This window comes from Panthera tigris, chromosome F2 (genome assembly GCF_018350195.1).
Source record: "Panthera tigris isolate Pti1 chromosome F2, P.tigris_Pti1_mat1.1, whole genome shotgun sequence".
NCBI lineage: Eukaryota > Metazoa > Chordata > Mammalia > Carnivora > Felidae > Panthera > Panthera tigris.
This window is the reverse complement of record NC_056676.1, coordinates 43,778,585-43,796,490: the sequence shown is the minus strand read 5'-3', so window position 1 is coordinate 43,796,490 and position 17,906 is coordinate 43,778,585. Positions and strand designations below refer to the sequence as shown.

At 45.9% G+C, this 17,906-nt stretch overlaps 1 protein-coding gene across 2 annotated transcripts in view; it reads right to left on the bottom strand.

Moving 5' to 3' along the window:
- The window catches only part of MATN2 (matrilin 2), a 135,278-nt gene extending 117,372 nt beyond the window's left edge, over positions 1-17,906 (bottom strand). Inside the window, exons 1-2 of one of the 2 annotated variants that reach the window (XM_042973260.1) lie at positions 17,657-17,906; positions 3,579-3,749 (exon numbers count right to left, since the gene is read on the bottom strand). In XM_042973260.1, coding sequence (XP_042829194.1) covers positions 3,579-3,723 — 145 coding nt within the window. In that variant the 5' untranslated portion in view covers positions 3,724-3,749; positions 17,657-17,906. The remainder of the gene's footprint in view (positions 1-3,578; positions 3,750-17,656) is intronic. The other variant, XM_042973259.1, reaches the window with a different exon arrangement.

The following is a 17,906-nucleotide window of genomic DNA, read 5'->3' as shown; positions in this document are numbered from 1 at the left end:
CCATCATTTGTCAACTTTTGGTGTCATATCAAAGAAGAATATCCACGATTATCTGAAAAGGCTATTAGAATGCTTTTCCTAACATGGACAAAACTAGAAGGTATTGTGCTGAGTGAAATAAGTCAGTCGGAGAAAGACAGGTATCATGTTTTCACTCATGTGTGGATCTTGAGAAACTTAACAGAAGACCAGGGGGAAAGGGAAGGGGGAAAAATAGGGAGGCAAACCATAAGAGACTCTTGAATACAGAGAACAATCTGAGGGTTGGTGGGGGAACGGAAGAGAGGGGAAAATGGGTGATGGGCACTGAGAAGGGATGGTTGGGATGAGCACTGAGTGTTGTATGTAGGCGATGAATCATGGGAGTCTACCCTAGAAACCAAGAGCACACTTTACACACTGTATGTTAGCCAATTTGACAATAAATTATATTTAAAAAAAAAAGAATGCTTTTCCTTTGTCAGACTACATATCTGTCTGAGGCCATATTTTCTTCATGTAGTCCAACCAAAACAACATTTCATGACAGACTAGATGAGGTGAGAATCCAGCTGCCTTTGATTAAGCCAGACATTAGGGGTGCTTGGGTGGCTCAGTCAGTTAAGCATCCAACTTCGGCCCAGGTCATGATCTCACTGCTCGTGGGTTCAAGCCCCGCATTGGGCTCTGTGCTGACAGCTCAGAGCCTGGACCCTGCTTCAGATTCTGTGTCTCCCTCTCTCTCTGCCCCTCCCCTGCTCATGCTTTTTCTCTCTCTCTCAAAAATAAATAAACATTAATTTTTTTTTTAAAAGCCAGACATTAAGTTGGTTTATAAAAATGTAGAACAGTGCTGTTCTTCCCACTATTTTTTTTTAATTTAGAAAATGTCATTTTTTTATACTAGTATTTTATGTTATGGCTTATGTTGGGGGTTTATTTTTTTTTAATTAATGAATTAACTAAGTAAAATATTTTTTAAGTGTTTATTTTTAAGTGTTTATTACATGTCTGTCTGCCCCACTACTTCCTAATGGCAGTTGTTCTTTCTAAAGCCCCCACATCTGCCAAGCAGCAGAAACTCCAGATGGATGAATGAAGTACGGGAGGAGCCTACGTGGTCACACATCACCACTGATTACCACCTGAGCAGCCTGGAAACATGCACAGGAGGAACAGATAAATACTGCATTATTTTTTTTTTTAATTGGCTGAAGCTGTTACTGGAACCCTGACTTGAATTTAGACATAAAATATAAACTTCTCTTTAAAAAAATCAGAAAGCCCAAATGAAGAATTTACCCTAAGAAACAATTCTGTTTCTCTGTTAAACTTGCACGGACCACCCTTGCAAGTAAGCAGCTAGTGAAATATAGCATGTAGTGCATACCATAACTACAGCCAAAATGATTTGCCACAGAAGTGAAATGTGCCTGGGCAATGTTTAGAACATAAAAAACAACAAGTCGAGAAAAGCAAACGCCCATAAAATGTCAGACACCATATGGGGCGCCTGGGTGGCTCAGTCGGATAAGCGACCGACTTCGGCTCAGGTCATGATCTCACCATTTGTGGGTTTGAGCCCCGCGTCGGGTTCTGTGCTGACAGCTCAGGGCCTGGAGCCTGTTTCGGATTCTTTGTCTCCCTCTCTGCCCCTCCCTTGCTCATGCTCTCTCTCTCTCTCCCAAAAATAAATAAATAAAATTAAAAAAAATTTTTTTTAAATGTCAGACATCATATTTTAAGAATGAAGAGAAGGTCACATGACCAGGGCAAGGACTACAACGAATGTGGCTTCTGTATCTTCGTTCCCTGTCAAAGGAGAACAAAAGCAGGTGACACACGAGGACCCAGGCCAAAGTTGTGGTGTTTGCCCTTCCGGCTTCATGACTCTCACTGAACCACGTTCACGAGTCAAGCAGCCCTCTGGAGCGTCCGGGAGTAGCCACTGGCCACTCTCTGGGGTGGGGACATGTGCCATGCTCCATCCTCCTCCATGTCCCTGGCGCATTCTCCGGCAAAATGAGAAACAGGAGGCAAAACTGGATGTGGGGTTGATGCCTTTGGCAAAACAGGACGCCGTCTCTTGTGTCAGAAGACAAGGGGTTTCTACGTCAGAGCCTGAACTTGGGGTGAAGGAGAGGACAGTGAGTGCTGACAACTAGGGAAGACCCAGTGTGTGTGTGGCTGGGGAGGGGGAGGAGGCATTTAGGGCTGAGAGGAAGATGCTTTTCCAGCTAAGTGTGTGGTGGCTCATACTGAAAGCCCCGTCAGAAACCTAACTGCTGGTGATCTAGGGGTCAGGCATTTTCCACTCTCTCTCTCTCTCTTCCTCCGTGTGTGTGTGTGTGTGAGTGTGTGTATATATATGGATATATGGATATCTAGATACAGATATCTATATAGATAGACAGATGGACAGGTATATTTGTCATCTTGAAATTGTTTTTAAAAAGCCCTTCAGTGTAGTAAACATCCTCCAGTCCTTGCCATTTTTGCAAAAGTCTTACGTTTAAGTCACTATGGAGATGGAGATTCTCAGAAGACTAAAGACATGGAAGGCCCAGAATCAGGGGGCCATCATTCAGTTAACATGAGTGAGGATTCCAACCTCTCAAAACAAAGTTTTTTTGGGTTCCCCCTGGTCTCTGATTATAATTTTGAATGCTGAGGCTACCAGTCAATAGGGTAGTTCTCTCAATGGACTTCGTAGGGAGTCCGATTCTGTCAGCTGGCCCACAAGCTATAAAACACAGTTTCAGAGAACGACTTCGTAAAATGACAGTTGTGGTTAAACTACCATTCATGGCATACCTACAATTTACATGTATTACCTTATTTTCTCCTCACAAAAATATTCCGAGGTCAGCATTAATATTCCCATTCTATGGATGAGGAAACTGAACCTCAGAGAGACAACACTGGCTAAGTATACACATCTGGTAAGTACCAGAGCCAGGACTTGAACCCAGGTCTATGCCAAAACCCACTCCCTTTCCACCGGCCAACCTTCCTATTGCTTCCACACCCTGGGCTTCCCAGAGCCCGTGTTTACAACCAGATTCATTTATCCATATCTATGTGTTTTCATGACCTTTTCCTTCTCTTGGAGAAAGAGGAAGATTCACCTGAAGAAAACGTGTTCGCAACAGAAGCCCAACATTTTCTATTCCTAATATCTTGATCTGGCTCACAGTGCCCTCACCTCTCTTCTGTGGCCGCTCCCACCTCCCACAAGCCGGCCTGCTCTTTTCCCCATGCTGCCATGCAGATAAGCTGAACAGATCCAATAAAAAACTCCTATCACACCCCTGTCCAGATAAGTACACCAGGACCTTTTCAGATCTTTTCCTTGTGTATTGGAGAAAAGTCGTGAACCTCAGATTAAACGGAAGGCCTTGAAATAGAAGGGTGTGATTTCATTTGGAAAACCCCATGCACCCATTGCCTATGAGATCTGCTCCCCACCCCTCCCCACACACCCAGCAGGAGTCCCAGGGAGGAGCTTCCCGACTGACGTGTGTCCACCTCCTAGCCTGGACGTCTGCCCTCAACCACCTCTTCCCTCCTGCTTCAGCGACAGAGGCATCGACACTCACCCAGGAGGGCCGTCTGGGGGTGAGTCCGAGCGTGTCTCCCTCTGGACACGGACCTCGAGGGAGGCCGCTCCCTGGCCTCAACAGGGAGGAGAAGGAGGATCTGTCCGAGGACCAGGAGAAAGCAGCCCACCAGCATCTTCTCCATCTTCAAGAAGAGGAAGAGGGGCAAGGCTGTGACAAATACAAGAAGAGGAGAGAGCAGGGTGAGATTTCCAGAAATCCTTGAATTCTAGGTGCTATAGACCCGCCGTTTCACCTTTTCAGTGTCAGACATGCCACTTGTCTTTAAAATGCCATTCGTGGGGCACCTGGGTGGCTCAGTCGGTTGAGCTTCTGACTTCAGCTCAGGTCATGATCTCACGGTCTGTGAGTTCGAGCCCCGCGTCATGCTCTGTGCTGACAGCTCAGAGCCTGGAGCCTGTTTCAGAGTCTGTGTCTCCCTCTCTCTCTGACCCTACCCCTCATGCTCTTCTCTGTCTCAAAAATAAATAAGCATTAAAAATTTAAAAAATAAAAAAATAAAAAAAATAAAATGCCATTTGTGGGGGCGCCTGGGTGGCTCAGTCAGTTAAGCATCCGACTTTTGATTTCAGCTTAGGTCATGATCTCATGGTTTGTAAGACTGAGCCCCGAGTCGGGCTCTGCGCTGACAGTGTGGAGCCTGCTTGGGATTCTCTCTCTCTCTCCCTCTCTCTCTGTCCCTCCCCCGCTCTTGCTCTTTCAAAATAAATAAATAAACTTTTAACAATGCCATTTATGTGTTTGATCCTTAAGAACTCTAGCAACTTCCATTAGTAGGTCCTTGGATACTCTGATGGCATGCATACTAAAATTTTTCATCACTTTTGTATCTGTAAGACCGAATGGAAAACTTGAGGGGAAAAATACATATATCTACTGATGTTTCTCCTCAATTAAGTTTATTATCAATTATTTATAATCACATTCTACATCTTGGATTTGAAAAAGGAAAAACTAGGGGTGCCTGAGTGGCTTAGTCTGTTAGGCATCCACCTCTCGGTTGCGGCTCAGGTCACGATCTCATGGTTCATGGGATTGAGCCCCACGTCAGACACTGGGCAGCTCAGAGCCTGCTTGGGATTCTCTCTCTCCTTCTCTCTCTGTCCCTCCCTCACTCACACGGGCACACACACGCTTTCTCTCTTTCTCTCTCTCTCAAATAAACTAAAAAAAGTTTTAAGAAAAAGGAAAAATTATATCTGAACATTACAAGTAACATTATTCCTTCAGTCTAATAACGGTGGATGGCACAAATTAATATATATAAATTTCCCAAGGAAATCATATATGGCTGGCCTCACGTAGCACTGCAGAGTGAGCTTCCTAGCCTCCCTGCCTCCCACACACATCTATTAAGAGGCAGCATGGTGTAGTGCTTAAAGGCTTGGACTCTGGCATAGAACTTCCTGGCTTTATGCCTTGACTCTGACGCTCACTAACTGTGTATGACCTTGGGCAAGCTACTTAACCTCCCAAGCTTTATGCGAAGATGCGGTAATACTAGTTAACTGAGTGAGTTGATACACATAACTAAAGCATTGAGAATAGTGCCTGGCACCCATGGAGAGGTGGGGACAAGCAAAGGAGCAAAGGGGCTGGGGGACCAGAGAAGAATAGGATCAAACCCAATTTGAGCATGAAGCTCTCAGATGCATAAGGAATTTTAACCCTGAGTTGAGTTTCAGGTATCCACAGGAGCAAGGGGTCCTTCAAACCAGAGGGGCACTGTCTCTACCAAAATAGCACTGCCTTTACCCATTTTCTGTATTGGTGCCGGAGGCCAGCTGGTATAAAGGCTTAGAAGGATTCTAAGCAGGACAGTGAGAGGGTCACAACCAGGTTTTCACAGGATGGCCAATCTCAGTGCTTCACACGAGATGAGAAAGGTACTTGGCCACATGGTGAATGGTGTCAAGACTGTTCAGCCTGGAAAAACCTCATGGAGAAGGCAGTGTCCTGGAACTAGGTTTAAATTTATCCTCCCATTTTCTATGTGTAGAGTAAGTATCATAGCAATTTATTAATTTATATAAATTAGGTGGGGAGGAGGGAATATTTAAGGAGGAACAATAATTCAGTAACATCATCTGCATGTAAAATCTTTACTAAGTCCTCATCTTGTGCTTGGCGATTTCACCCAACTGACTTCATTTAATTCTCACACCTGTCTTGTAGAAATCAGGATTATTACTTCTGCTTTTTGGAGATGAGGAAACTGAGGCTCAGAGAAGCTCAGCGATTTGATCAAGGTCATGCAGCTAAAGTAAGTGGCAAGCAGAGATTCAAACCCAGGATAAGAAGGCCAATTACCAATTCTCTGATTAACAGAAAACTCAATTAGCTGCAAGTCAAGTCCCCAGAAGTCAATTCATGAAACGGCATAGCTATCTTCTCGTCAGAGGCAGGAAGAGGGCAGGGCCAGGGCAAGAACAGTTTCCCAAAACTTAAAAAAAAAAAAAAAAAAAATACCCAGTAATTTAGTGAATTGCTTTCAGGAACTGACCTGGAGATAAACCCAAGCCTGTGAACCTTCAAAGTCCACAGTTTTTCACACTTGCTGTATAGAGCTAGCTCACTTTTCACTACGCATTAAATTTATTTTAAAAATAGCAAATGTTTATTCAGTGTTTACTATTTGCCAGGCACTGGGCCAAATGCTTTAAATGTATTAAGTCATTAATTCTTACAGTAACTCAGAGAAGTTAAGTAATTTGCCCAAGGTTATACAGCTGATAAAGCAGTGAAGCTTCAGAGAATACTGGCTCATTACTGATAACTACTACCCCCAACTTTTTAAATAAATTAAACTCTTTACTAGATTGGTCCCTTTTCATAACTTAAAAAAAAACATTTTTTTTCAACGTTTATTTATTTTTGAGAGACAGAGAGAGACAGAGCATGAGTAGGGAAGGGGCAGAGAGAGAGGGAGACACAGAATTCAAAGCAGGCTCCAGGTTCCAGGCTCTGAGCTGTCTGCACAGAGCCCGATGCAGGGCTCAGACCCACAAATTGTGAGATCATGACCTGAGCCAAAGTCGGACACTCAACCGACTGAGCCACCCAGGTGCCCCTCCCTTTTCATAACTTTAACTGTGAGATTCCTTCTGAGAAAAAGAAGAAAACCTAGATTTTGCCTCTTTCTCTGGTCTTAAACCTACTATTTACTTTCAAGGTTCCTGGATACTTATCATATTTTATATGACATTATTAGTGTGTTATGTTATTTATATGTGATTTATTATTTTAATGTTCTCTCCTTCCTCCAAACTGACCAAATACAAAGTCCACCTTCATTTATTTCAAAATATATACAACAAGTTCTCAAAGCCCACTTCCAACCTGACATATTTGCTCTCAAATCCAAACATTTGCACACATCCAGGATGTGGTGAATAATTATCATTTTCAAGAAAACAATACCATTTCACGTGGTCGGGTTTACTGCTGATTCCAAGAAGTGTTTGTGTTTTCAGGTCCCCATTATTAACCAAAAGGCACTAAGAGTAGGTGAAGGGTAGGGAGTTAAAAATCAGTAGAACTTGGGGTGCCCGGCTGGCTCAGTCAGTAGAGCATATGACTCTTGATCTCAGAGTCATGAGTTCAAGCCCCAAGTTGGGCATGGAGCCTACATTAAAAAAAAAAAAAATTAAAAAGGAAATAAAATAAACAGCACAAGGGGCACCTGGGTGGCTCAGTCGGATAAGCGTCCGACTTCGGCTCAGGTCATGATCTGATCATGGTCCGTGGGCTCAAGCCCCGTGTCAGGCTCTGTGCTGACAGCTCAGAGCCTGGAACCTGCTTTGGATTCTGTGTCTCCCTCTCTCTCTATCCCTCCCCTGCTCACACTCTCTCTCTCAAAAATAAATAAACATTAAAAAAATAATAATAACAAAATAAAATAAACAGCACTAAGTACTTCTAGCTGTCTAACACTGAGCAGACAACACTGTGCCTCAGTTTCCTCATCTTTAAACTGGAGATAACAAATAGAGCTGGTTGCTACATTGATCAAATCAGTCCATATATATACAGCACACAGAACACTGAGTGGCACACAGTAAGTGCTCAGTAAGGTTAGCTACTTGTTATCATTATGCAATCAAAACAATTAATATAAAGTACAAGTTATTCATGTTGTCATATTAAGCCAATTAATGAACATGAAATTAACCTCTGTGCTTTTTTATGACTATTATAATAAAATGACACAAAAATATATAACTTAAAAATACACGCTAGTATCTGAAAGAATTTAAACCTTTCCGTTCTTACTATGCAATGGCATGGCAAGTCACAGGCTGGTAGAAAAGATTTGCACAACATATCTGATCTATTACTGATAGCCAGACTATATAAGCTCTTATAACTCAATAAGAAATTCTTATAACTCAGTAAGAAGAAGACAAACAACCCACCTGCAAATATGTGAAATATTTGAGTGGTCACATCAGCAAAGATGGTTGTCTAATGACAAATGACTGTATGAAAAGATGTTCAACATTCTTAGTCATTAGAAAAATGCAAATTAAAACCAGACTGACGACCACTCACAACTACATGGATGGAACTAGAGGTATTGTGCTAAGCGAAATTAGTCAGTCAGAGAAAGACAAATATCATCTGACTTCACTCATATGAGGACTTTAAGATACAAAACAGATGAACATAAGGGAAGGGAAGCAAAAATAATATGAAAACAGGGAGGGAGACAAAACATAAGACTCTTAAATATGGAGAACAAATAGGGTTACTGGAGGAGGGGGGGAGGGGGGATGGGCTAAATGGGGAAGGGGCACTAAGGAATCACTCCTGAAATCATTGTTGCACTATATGCTAACTAACTTGGATATAAGTTTAAAAAATAAGTAAAACATGAATAATAAACGATAAAAAATAAATAGAAGAAAAAAAAACAGACTGACGGAGCACCTGGGTGGCTCAGTCAGTTAAGGGTCCAACTTCGGCTCAGGTCATAATCTCACGGTTTGTGGGTTTGAGCCCCACGTCAGGCTCTGTGCAGACAGCTCAGAGCCTGAGGCCTGTTTGGGATTCTGTGTCTCCCTCTCTCTGCCTCTCCCCCACATGTGCTCTGTCTCTCTCTATCTCAAAAAATAAATAAACATTAAAACAAAAACAAAAACAGAGTGAGATTCCATGACAAGTCCACTAGAAAAACTAAAATTAAAAAGACTGATATAACCAAGTACTGGTGAAGATATGAAGACACTAAAACCCTAATATATTGCTGGTAAGAATACAAAATGGTGCAGCCACTTTGGAAATCAAATTTCCAGTTTCTCTTAAAGTTTAAAACACACTTGCCAAATGACATAGCACAGGATGACCAATTGTCTTGGTTTGCCCATAATTGTCCATGGTTTAGCACTGAAAGTCCTGAATCCCAGAAAACTCCTCAGTCCTGGAGAGACTGAGATGTTTCACCTCCCTACCAGCAGCCCCAATCCTTGGAATTTACCAAAAAGATACGAAAACACAGCTACATAAAGACTTCTACTCAGATGCTCCCAGAAACTTTATTTATAAATGCTAAAAATTGGAGACAACCCAAATGTCCACATAATAGCAAATGGATAAATAAATTGTGGTATATCCATACAGTGGAATACTACTTGGCAATTAAAGTGATGAGGTACTGGATGAATCTTAAAATAATTATGCTGAGTGAAAGCAGGCAGATACAAAAAAATTATATACTGAATGGTTCTATTTATGTAACATTCAATAAAGAGCAACATTGTATGACAGAAAGCAGATCGGTGGTTCCAAGGGCCTGTGGGTGGCAAAAGATCAGCTACAAAGGGGCATGAGGGAAGTTTGGGGGGGTGACAGAGTGGTTAATAGCATGATTATGGTGGAGGTTACATGGCTTTATGCATTTGTCAGATTCATCAAACTGTCCACTTAAAAGTGATGAATTTTATCGCATGAAGTTATATTTCAAAAAAGCTGTTTATAAGAAACTAAAGTGAATAGGGGAAAGAATACTGGATGCATGTCGACATAAAACCAGTAATGACAATATAGGCAAGACAGATTTTTTTAAAAATGCAATGGCAGTGAGGGGTGCCTGGGTGGCTCAGTCGGTTGAGCATCTGACTCTTGATTTTAGCTCAGGTCACAATCCAAGGGTTGTGGGATCGAGCCCTGTGTTGGGCTCCATGCTGAGCATGGAGCCTGCTTGGGATTCTCTCTCTTTCTCTCTCTCTCTCTCTCTCTCTCACTCTCAAGTTAAAAAAGAAATGCAATGGCAGTGGGGGCGCCTGGGTGGCTCAGTTGGTTGAGCATCCGGCTTCAGCTCAGGTCATGATCTCACGGTTTGTGAGCTCGAGCCCGCTGTCGGGCTCTGTGCTGACAGCTTAGAGCCTGGAGCCTGCTTGGGATTCTGTGTCTCCCTCTCTCTCTGCCCCTCCCCCGCTCATGCTCTGTCTCTCTTTATCAAAAAATAAATAAAATGTAAAACAAAAAATAAAGAAAGAAATGCAATGGAACAAGCATTTTGAAACAAGCAAAAATAAATGAGTGCATGGAACCCATATTCATAATGTTTCTCAGCTGGACACTTACAGCTGCTAGTATTTGAAGAACAGGAGCCAGTTCTAGCTGGAAAATGGACTGATGCTTGAGAAACAGTCCCTTCATGTATGGGCATAGGAGGATTGTTGTGCTGGGAAACAGAGGTTAATTCAATCTGAACAGATTCCATGAAGCATTTACGGTCATGGAAAGAATATTTTTTAAAAAAATACATCAGCTTTGACTTTTGTTTGAACAATTTTTCTCCTCTCCGTGGGACAATGAATCTTTTCATTTAGCTTTAGCAAGGGGATGGGGAAGAGAGAGAGGAGATTGTTCTAACTCTGGGTTCTTCTAGGCATCACCATTCCAAGTAAATGGTCAGGCGAGTAGAATCGCATCAGAGCCAATAGGATGTACTATGGGCCTTAAGAGGAGAGGCCTGGCCCTATTACAATACCCTGTGTGACCTCAGTTAGGTGACTCACCTTTCTGGGCTTTAATTAATTAGCCGTAAAATGAGAGGCGTGACCTGGAAACAGTGTTTCTCAACCTAAACGGGACCACAGGCCAGTACAACCCTGCGATCCTAAGGCTGATATGACCTCCTACCAACGTGGGAAACTCTGCCTTCTGGACAAGAAGAGAAAGGGGGGAGGGCCACACCGTGAACTGGCCATTTTGTATATTGTCATCTCATTTAACCCCTACAATCATTCTGCGAGGTGGATGAGTTTCCAATTTTATGAATGGGACACTAGGATTCACAGATGGGAAGATACGCTTCAAGGCCCGAGAGCTTAGCTAAGTGACAAAGCCTATCCCTGCCATCTCGCAGGCAGCCTACTTGTTAGAAAAAAGATTTGGAATAGCCTCCCTAATGTTGAAAATTCTTGGACCTCAGATTCTATTGTTTTGCTCCTCAAAGGCCTCCCCTGTCAGCACGCTAACCACTCTCTGTGTTCAGAGTCCCCCAGGACTGGAGCCACAGCAAGATCCGAGGCTCATCTTCCACCTGAGACCGGAATCCCCACCTCCTTCCTGCCTGTCTGGCCATCGGAACCCAACCACTGCTCAGACTCAAGGCCATGGCTTGCACGTGGCTTTAAATGTTAGACTGCCCTTTGCCTTCAAGTCGCCCTGACATTGCCTGTCTGTGATTTTTTCACCCAGTGAAAAAGGCCTGCTTGTCAGCTCAGCCTTTCCAAAGTTCAAACTCATCTTCTTCCACTCAAGCCCTTTCACGGTCAGGGTAGCCCATGTGCTCAGCCACCAGCCAGGAAACTTGCAGCCAGCCTCCATGTCTTCCTCGTATCACCATCACATTCACAAGTGGGCAAACCCTGGTTTCCCACCTCTCCCCGTCCCACCCTCCTGACTGTCCTATTGCCACAGCAAGGCTCTGTGCTCTCCTTTTCTCGCCCAGACTCTTCCCGGAGCTTCAGAACTGTTCTTTCTGCCTGGCGTCCTTCACCCACTGGTTCTGGCCCTCCTCTGTTCAGAACCCATCTATGGCCTTACTACATCACATTAGTGGTCAAGGCTCTCCTTGACTGACCGCTGCCCACCCTTCCAACAATGGCAATCCCACAGCCACCCCGGACCTCCCACTGGGGCCTGAAGAACTGAGATTCTTGTCATAGCTGAGTGCCTCCATCCATGCTGCTCCCTTGGCCTGGAAGCTCTACGTTAGTCAAAAGTGCATTCATTCCTCGAGGCTCAGCTCATTGTGTCACCCACTCTCTAACACGTTCTCAATTTTCCCAATGAGGATCGACTTTCCTATACACCCCTGACAATGGGTTTGTTGTCTGCTCCAGCACTTGAGTTTTCTTCCTGCCATATCTGTCTCCCAGCCTCGTCTGTGAGCTGTTCCCTGGGACCATACATCGTCATCGCTGTATCACCCACATGCTGGGTGCTGAATTTTATAAATACATTTTTAGAAAATAGACAAATGTTGAATAAGCACATTTGTCGACGAATGAAAGATCGATAAATGTTGACTCAAACTGGCCCTAGTTCTGTAGCTGACAAGTGCCATGCCCTAACTCATGTCTTCGTATACATACTACATTTGCCTAACTACAGGTGACTCCAACGGCTATCTCTTATGATGGGAGGATCCCCTCCCTCAAATTTCTCAGCCAAGTTTCTCTGCCTGGGTGAAGGACGCCAGGCAGAAAGAGCAGTTCCGAAGCTCCGGGAAGAGGCTGGGTGAGAAAAGTTAAATATATAATTTTTAAAAGATATAGATAAAATATCAAATATCTAGTTATAACAACTCATGTATCAATTTAGTCACAAACGCATATTCAAAACATTTTAAATTACAAAATAATACATCACTTTACAAATAATGCTCTTTTCATTAAAAATGTTTCATAGGGGCACCTGGGTGGCTCAGTCAGTTAAGCATCCAACTTTGGCTCAGGTCAGGACCTTGAAGTTTGTGAGCTTGAGCCCCGCGTCGGGCTCTAGACTGACAGCTCAGAGCCTGGAGCCTGCTTCGGATTCTGTGTCTCCCTCTCCCTCTGCCCCTCCCCTGCTCTGTCTCTCTCTCTCTCTCTCTTTCTCAAAAATAAAGATAAAACATTTAAAAATGTTTCATAGAACAATGTTTTGTCTTGTTTCCTAAGACAATGTTTTCAAATGCTTGCCTAACGTCAATATTTTGTCACCACTAAAGATACTTTTTGAGTCTTCTAACATCTTCACTTGTGTCTAAGTTGTCTGAGATTCAGCACTTTCCAAATCCATATAGGATGCTGTCACTGGAAGTTTTACCTCAGGCCAGCAATTCCCACTCATATACCATGAGGACCGTATATGTTCCAGAGGCATAAATTCACCATCTCTGCAACTTGCTCATTCATTGTGTTGCTGTTTAATGGATTATATCCAGCATCATCCAATCCTTGCAATTGTGAAATTGTGCTCTCAAGAATAATTACAAAATCTGAGTTGCTTTTTTTATTGTTTTGGTCAATTGACTTCTACATGAACCCAAACCAGCACATTGACTGAAGACATTTTGAACTTATGTGTATTCCCCAAACAACGGTTTGTTCAAAATATTTGATAGATTCCTTGTACTTTGAGACACTTTGCAGGGACTCAAATATAGGGCAAGTTCTTCTTTTCTGAGGAAAAATTTTTGGGGGGGTGCCTGGATGGCTCAATCGGTTGAGCGTCCAACTTCAGCTCAGGTCATGATCTCATGACTCATGGGTTTGAGCCCCACATCAGGCTCTCTGCTGTCAGCATGGAGCCTGCTTCAGATCCTCTGTCCCCCCTCTCTCTCGCTACCCCTCCCCCTCAAAAATAAACATTTTTAAGCAAGGAATCATTTTTTTGGGGGGGAACTCTCTTCATCTTATGGTATATATGGTCATATATATATATATATATATATATATATATGTATGTATATATATATATATATTCCTTCCATATCTTTTTTCCCTTTCATGCACTCAAGCACCAAGTCCTGCCATTTTTTCTCAGTGATGTCCCTCATGTCTTCTTCCCTCTCCAGTCCATACCAAGGTCGCAGACCTTATTCCCATCAGAGAGACCACAAAGGTCTTGGCAGACACTGCCAATTATCCCCCAATACCTTCCTTCCTCTCCTTCCTTAGTAATAGAAACCCCACTTTTAAGTGGACACGTGATGGGCTGGAACAAAGACCACAGCTCCTAGTCCTTGCTTCTTGCCTACGTGACTGCCTGCTGGCCAGTGGATTCCAGTGGATATGGTACGTACAACTTCTGAAAGGACTCCTTAAGGAGGGATGAGGGAATGACCTCCTTTCCTTTTTCCTTCCTGCTGGCTGGAATGAGAACATCCCGGCTAGATACCTAGCACTCATTTTGAACCCTGACCCACCACGGAAACGGAAGCCGTGCTGCGTGGTAAAAATAACGAAGCGCAGGAGTGTGGGTCCCTGACTTTACTCTCACTTTGAACTCACCGCCTCCAGGCTTCTAGAACGCAAGACAGAAATAAACTTCCTCCTTTAAGCCACTGTTATTTCAGTTTTTTCTGTAACTTGGAATTGATCATACTCCTAATTAACAGTTTCCAAGCCTCTCCTATTGAATCCATCTAGCGCCACTGCTGAATTCAGTCTTCCCAACACAATATCATGCTTATCATGCTCTTGCTAAAAAACTGCCTGAGATTTCCACATACCAATAGGATAAAATCTAGATTTCTTAGCTTAGCATTCAAAGCCCTGTTATCTGGCCCTATGTTGTAAATGCTAACCTCAACTACTCCCCCCACCTACCCCACCAGTACACACACACACACACACACACACACTCTTTCTTTCTCTCTTTCTCTCTCTCATTAACCCTTCATCCAGTCCCATAACCTCATACAATGTCTCTTTGCTGGTTGGATTGAGTTTATGACAACTGACACATGGGTAGGTGGTCGCTCCCTTTCAAAAGGAACTGTGAATGGAAAGAACGCGAATGACCCTTAACAGTAGAACAGACACACTGTGGCAGAGTGTGGATATTACACAGCAAGAGAAAAGAATGAATTCCCACTTCATGCATTAACATAGTAAATTTACAAACATAATACTGAACAAGACAGAATTCAAAAAGGACAAAACTAATCTCTATCATAGGAATCAGGATAGGCGTCAGTGCACAGAAGGAGGCATGCGGGGGGGTTCTGGAGTGCTGAAAACGTTCTACTGATTAAGCAGAACGCTGGTTACATATTCACGAAAAAATAATTGTGCTGCCTCCCTCTTTTGTGGCACTCAAAGCCCCATGACCCGGCTCTGTGTTACAGTGCCAACCTCAACAACTCCAAGCATCTCCCCCCGCCCCGCCCCAACACATATACAAACACACACATGGGGCTGAGACTGGAACTCAGCTCCTTCAGGTGCCAAGATCGGTGTGCTGTGGGTTGTACCCGCACTACCTGTCATCACTGTCATCGTCACGACAACCCATTTCTGACAACAGCTGAGACCTCCGGAATCAAGCCCAGCCCTGCCTTTCCCTCTGAGTCCTGAGAGTCCCGAGTCCCGAGTCCTGAGTCTCAGGGTCCTGCCAGGTAAGGCAGTCGTGGCTGTCTGCCGAGCCACATGGCAGGCTTCAAAGATGACCTCACAGTCTGGAGCTCCAAGTGGCAACTGGTTCCTTGGAAAGGCCTGTCTGGCACTATTTACTAGCAACAGTGATGACAGGCTCCGCTCTGTATGGGGCTTCGGCCTCCCTCTTCCCCTGACCCTCCTGACCTATTCTCACATGAATGCTAAACAGGGCAGCCCTCCTGAGCTTCCCTAAAGGTGGGGAGTCCCAGGTAAGGGCTCTCTTGAACACGGGTGCTGCAGGCCAGAGGACAGCGAGTCCTGGGGAAAGCACCAGAGGCTCCCTCACCCCCTTGACTGGTCTTAAACCCAACCACTCATCCCCGAGTCTTAGCATGTCCTCTGTCACTGCCTGCCCAGCTGCACGCCCAACACTGGTGCCCGCCGGCGTTTACATCCATCACACCCTCTTCGGTCTGCTTTTCCTGAGGCCTGAGCCTGTCTCTGCCTCTTTCTCCAGACACACCTCTGCCTCATCCCTTGCCTTCTCTTAGGCACCAGCCAGAGCTGTTTCTAGGAAACTGGGATTTCCTTCTAGAACCTCCAAAGACCCTCTTATTTCTTTTGGATTTTTCAAGGCTCAATCATCCATTTCCTTTTCTGTAAATCTTGGGCTTCCCTCCAAATACCTCTTGCGGAACAGAGAGACACATAGTGTTTGCTGGTAAGAGCTTAGGGCATGACAACCAGCTCAGGAGATCTCAGAGGTAGATCGTGCTATGGCACCCCCAGCGCGTGAGCCCAGGCCACAGTGGCTCCAGCTTGCCTGGGCCTGGATGCTAGGAGCAAGGAACCCTGGAGCTCCGGTTTATAAGAGTCCTGGCAACTGGGGGGCCTGGGGCTGAATCCTACCGTCAGGAATAAAAGTTTGGACAGGTAGTGAAGAGCCACAGATACCCGCATTCTCAACAGGGGATTCTAAGGGACCAAGCTTCAGGGGCCGAGAGGGAATTCATAGGACTTGGTGCCTGAGCAGATCGAGGAAAAAAGAGAAAAGGAGATGCTGAGGACGGGGCTGATTTTCCTGGCTCGGGCAGCCCAGTGGATGGAGAGGCCATTACCACAGCAAGGAACTCAGGTCTGAGGGTCATCCTTGAGAACATCAATCACTCTGCTGTGCTCAGAAGCCCTTGGGGGGTTATTGAGCCATGCTGGACTGTTTGGGGCAGGCCATAAGCCCATTTTGGGATCTTGACATGGTTTTATGAACCTGTCCCTTGGAAAGCAGGCAGGGAGAACTATGTAGGAGTGACTCCTGAATGGAAAACTCCGGTTAAATACATGTGGATTATCTGCCACCTTCATGTATCTGTGGAGAGGCTATCTTCCTGAGTTGAGGAGGAGGTGACTGGTCATAGGAACGCCTTGCTCTTTCTGGAAAGAGAGGTGGTGAAACTCACTTTAGGTTGTGCCTGGAACTGTTCTAAGGACTTTAATCCTCACAGCCCTGTAGGTATTATCATCCCCATTAGACAGATGAGGAAACTGAGGCATAGCATAGCTGGGTAAGTCTAAGGTTACTAACCTGTGAGCCTCACAGCCATAATGTGAACTTAGGCAGGCTAATCCCAGACTCCATGCCCTTGGTGGTAAACCCTACAGCCTCCCATCTCCTGGAAGGCAGGTTCAATGCACTTGGCACAGAAGCACGCGGCTCCCTGCTTTCTGACAATTTGGAACTTTGTCAATTGGGTTAGTTCAGGGTGAGGGTCTGTTCCCGAGGAGGTACCTTCCTGCGCATCCAGCCCTGGAGATCTTAAAGAGAGAGGGTCCCCCCTCCCCAAATTGTCCTCAGGGTTTCTAGTAACTACCACAAAATGCCCTCCCCTTTCCCTCCTTTCTCCACAATGGAGAGACACAAGAGGGAGGACCAAGAACAAAATCCAGATGAAGGGCATTAAAATACCAGCCGACCGAGGGGAGGAATCCGACTGCATCTGGCCTGCCAGTATTACACGAACCACACCGATGCCCGCTCAACAAGTCTCCCTTTCCCCCGGTCGCTGGAGCCCAAGTCCGGAGTCCCCGCGGCGGCTGACAGCGCCCCCACGGGGCACTGCGGTCTGGCGGCCGCGCGGTGCGCCCCGCGCGGGGAGCGCGTCCGGCTCGCCCGGCCGAGGTGGCCGGACTTCTCCCCGCGCCGGGGGTCCGGGCAGCGCCGCCCTCCTCTCGCGCCCGCCCAGCGGGGTCGGGGCGACGGGCCCCGGGCCGGAGGGGGCGCCTGGCCGGAGGGGCCGCGCGGAGCCGCAGGGGCCCGGGGCGAGGCGGGCGCGCAGGCCTGGGGGCAGCACCCGCGTGCGCCCGTGCGCCCGAGCTCTGCGGCTCGGCGGTCTGCGGTCGGCGTGTCTGCGCCTCGGGGCGGCGGGGCCGTGCAGAGCCCCGGGGAAAGCGCGCCCCGCTCACCTGCAGCCGCTGCCGCCTCGGACGCCTGGGCAGCGAGACGGGCGCAGCCCCCCGGGTCTTCGGCGTCGGCCCCCTCGCCGCTCGGAGAGGCGCGGTTCTCCTCGGGGGTCGCTCGTGGGAGCCGCGGAAGAAGCCGGAGCCGCGGCCGCTGTCTCCTCCTTCGCCGCTTGCTCCAAGTCCCATCCCAGAGCGCTCCCCTCGCTCGCTGGCTGCCTGCGAGGCTCGGGGCCAGCGCGGGAGGGCGGCGGGA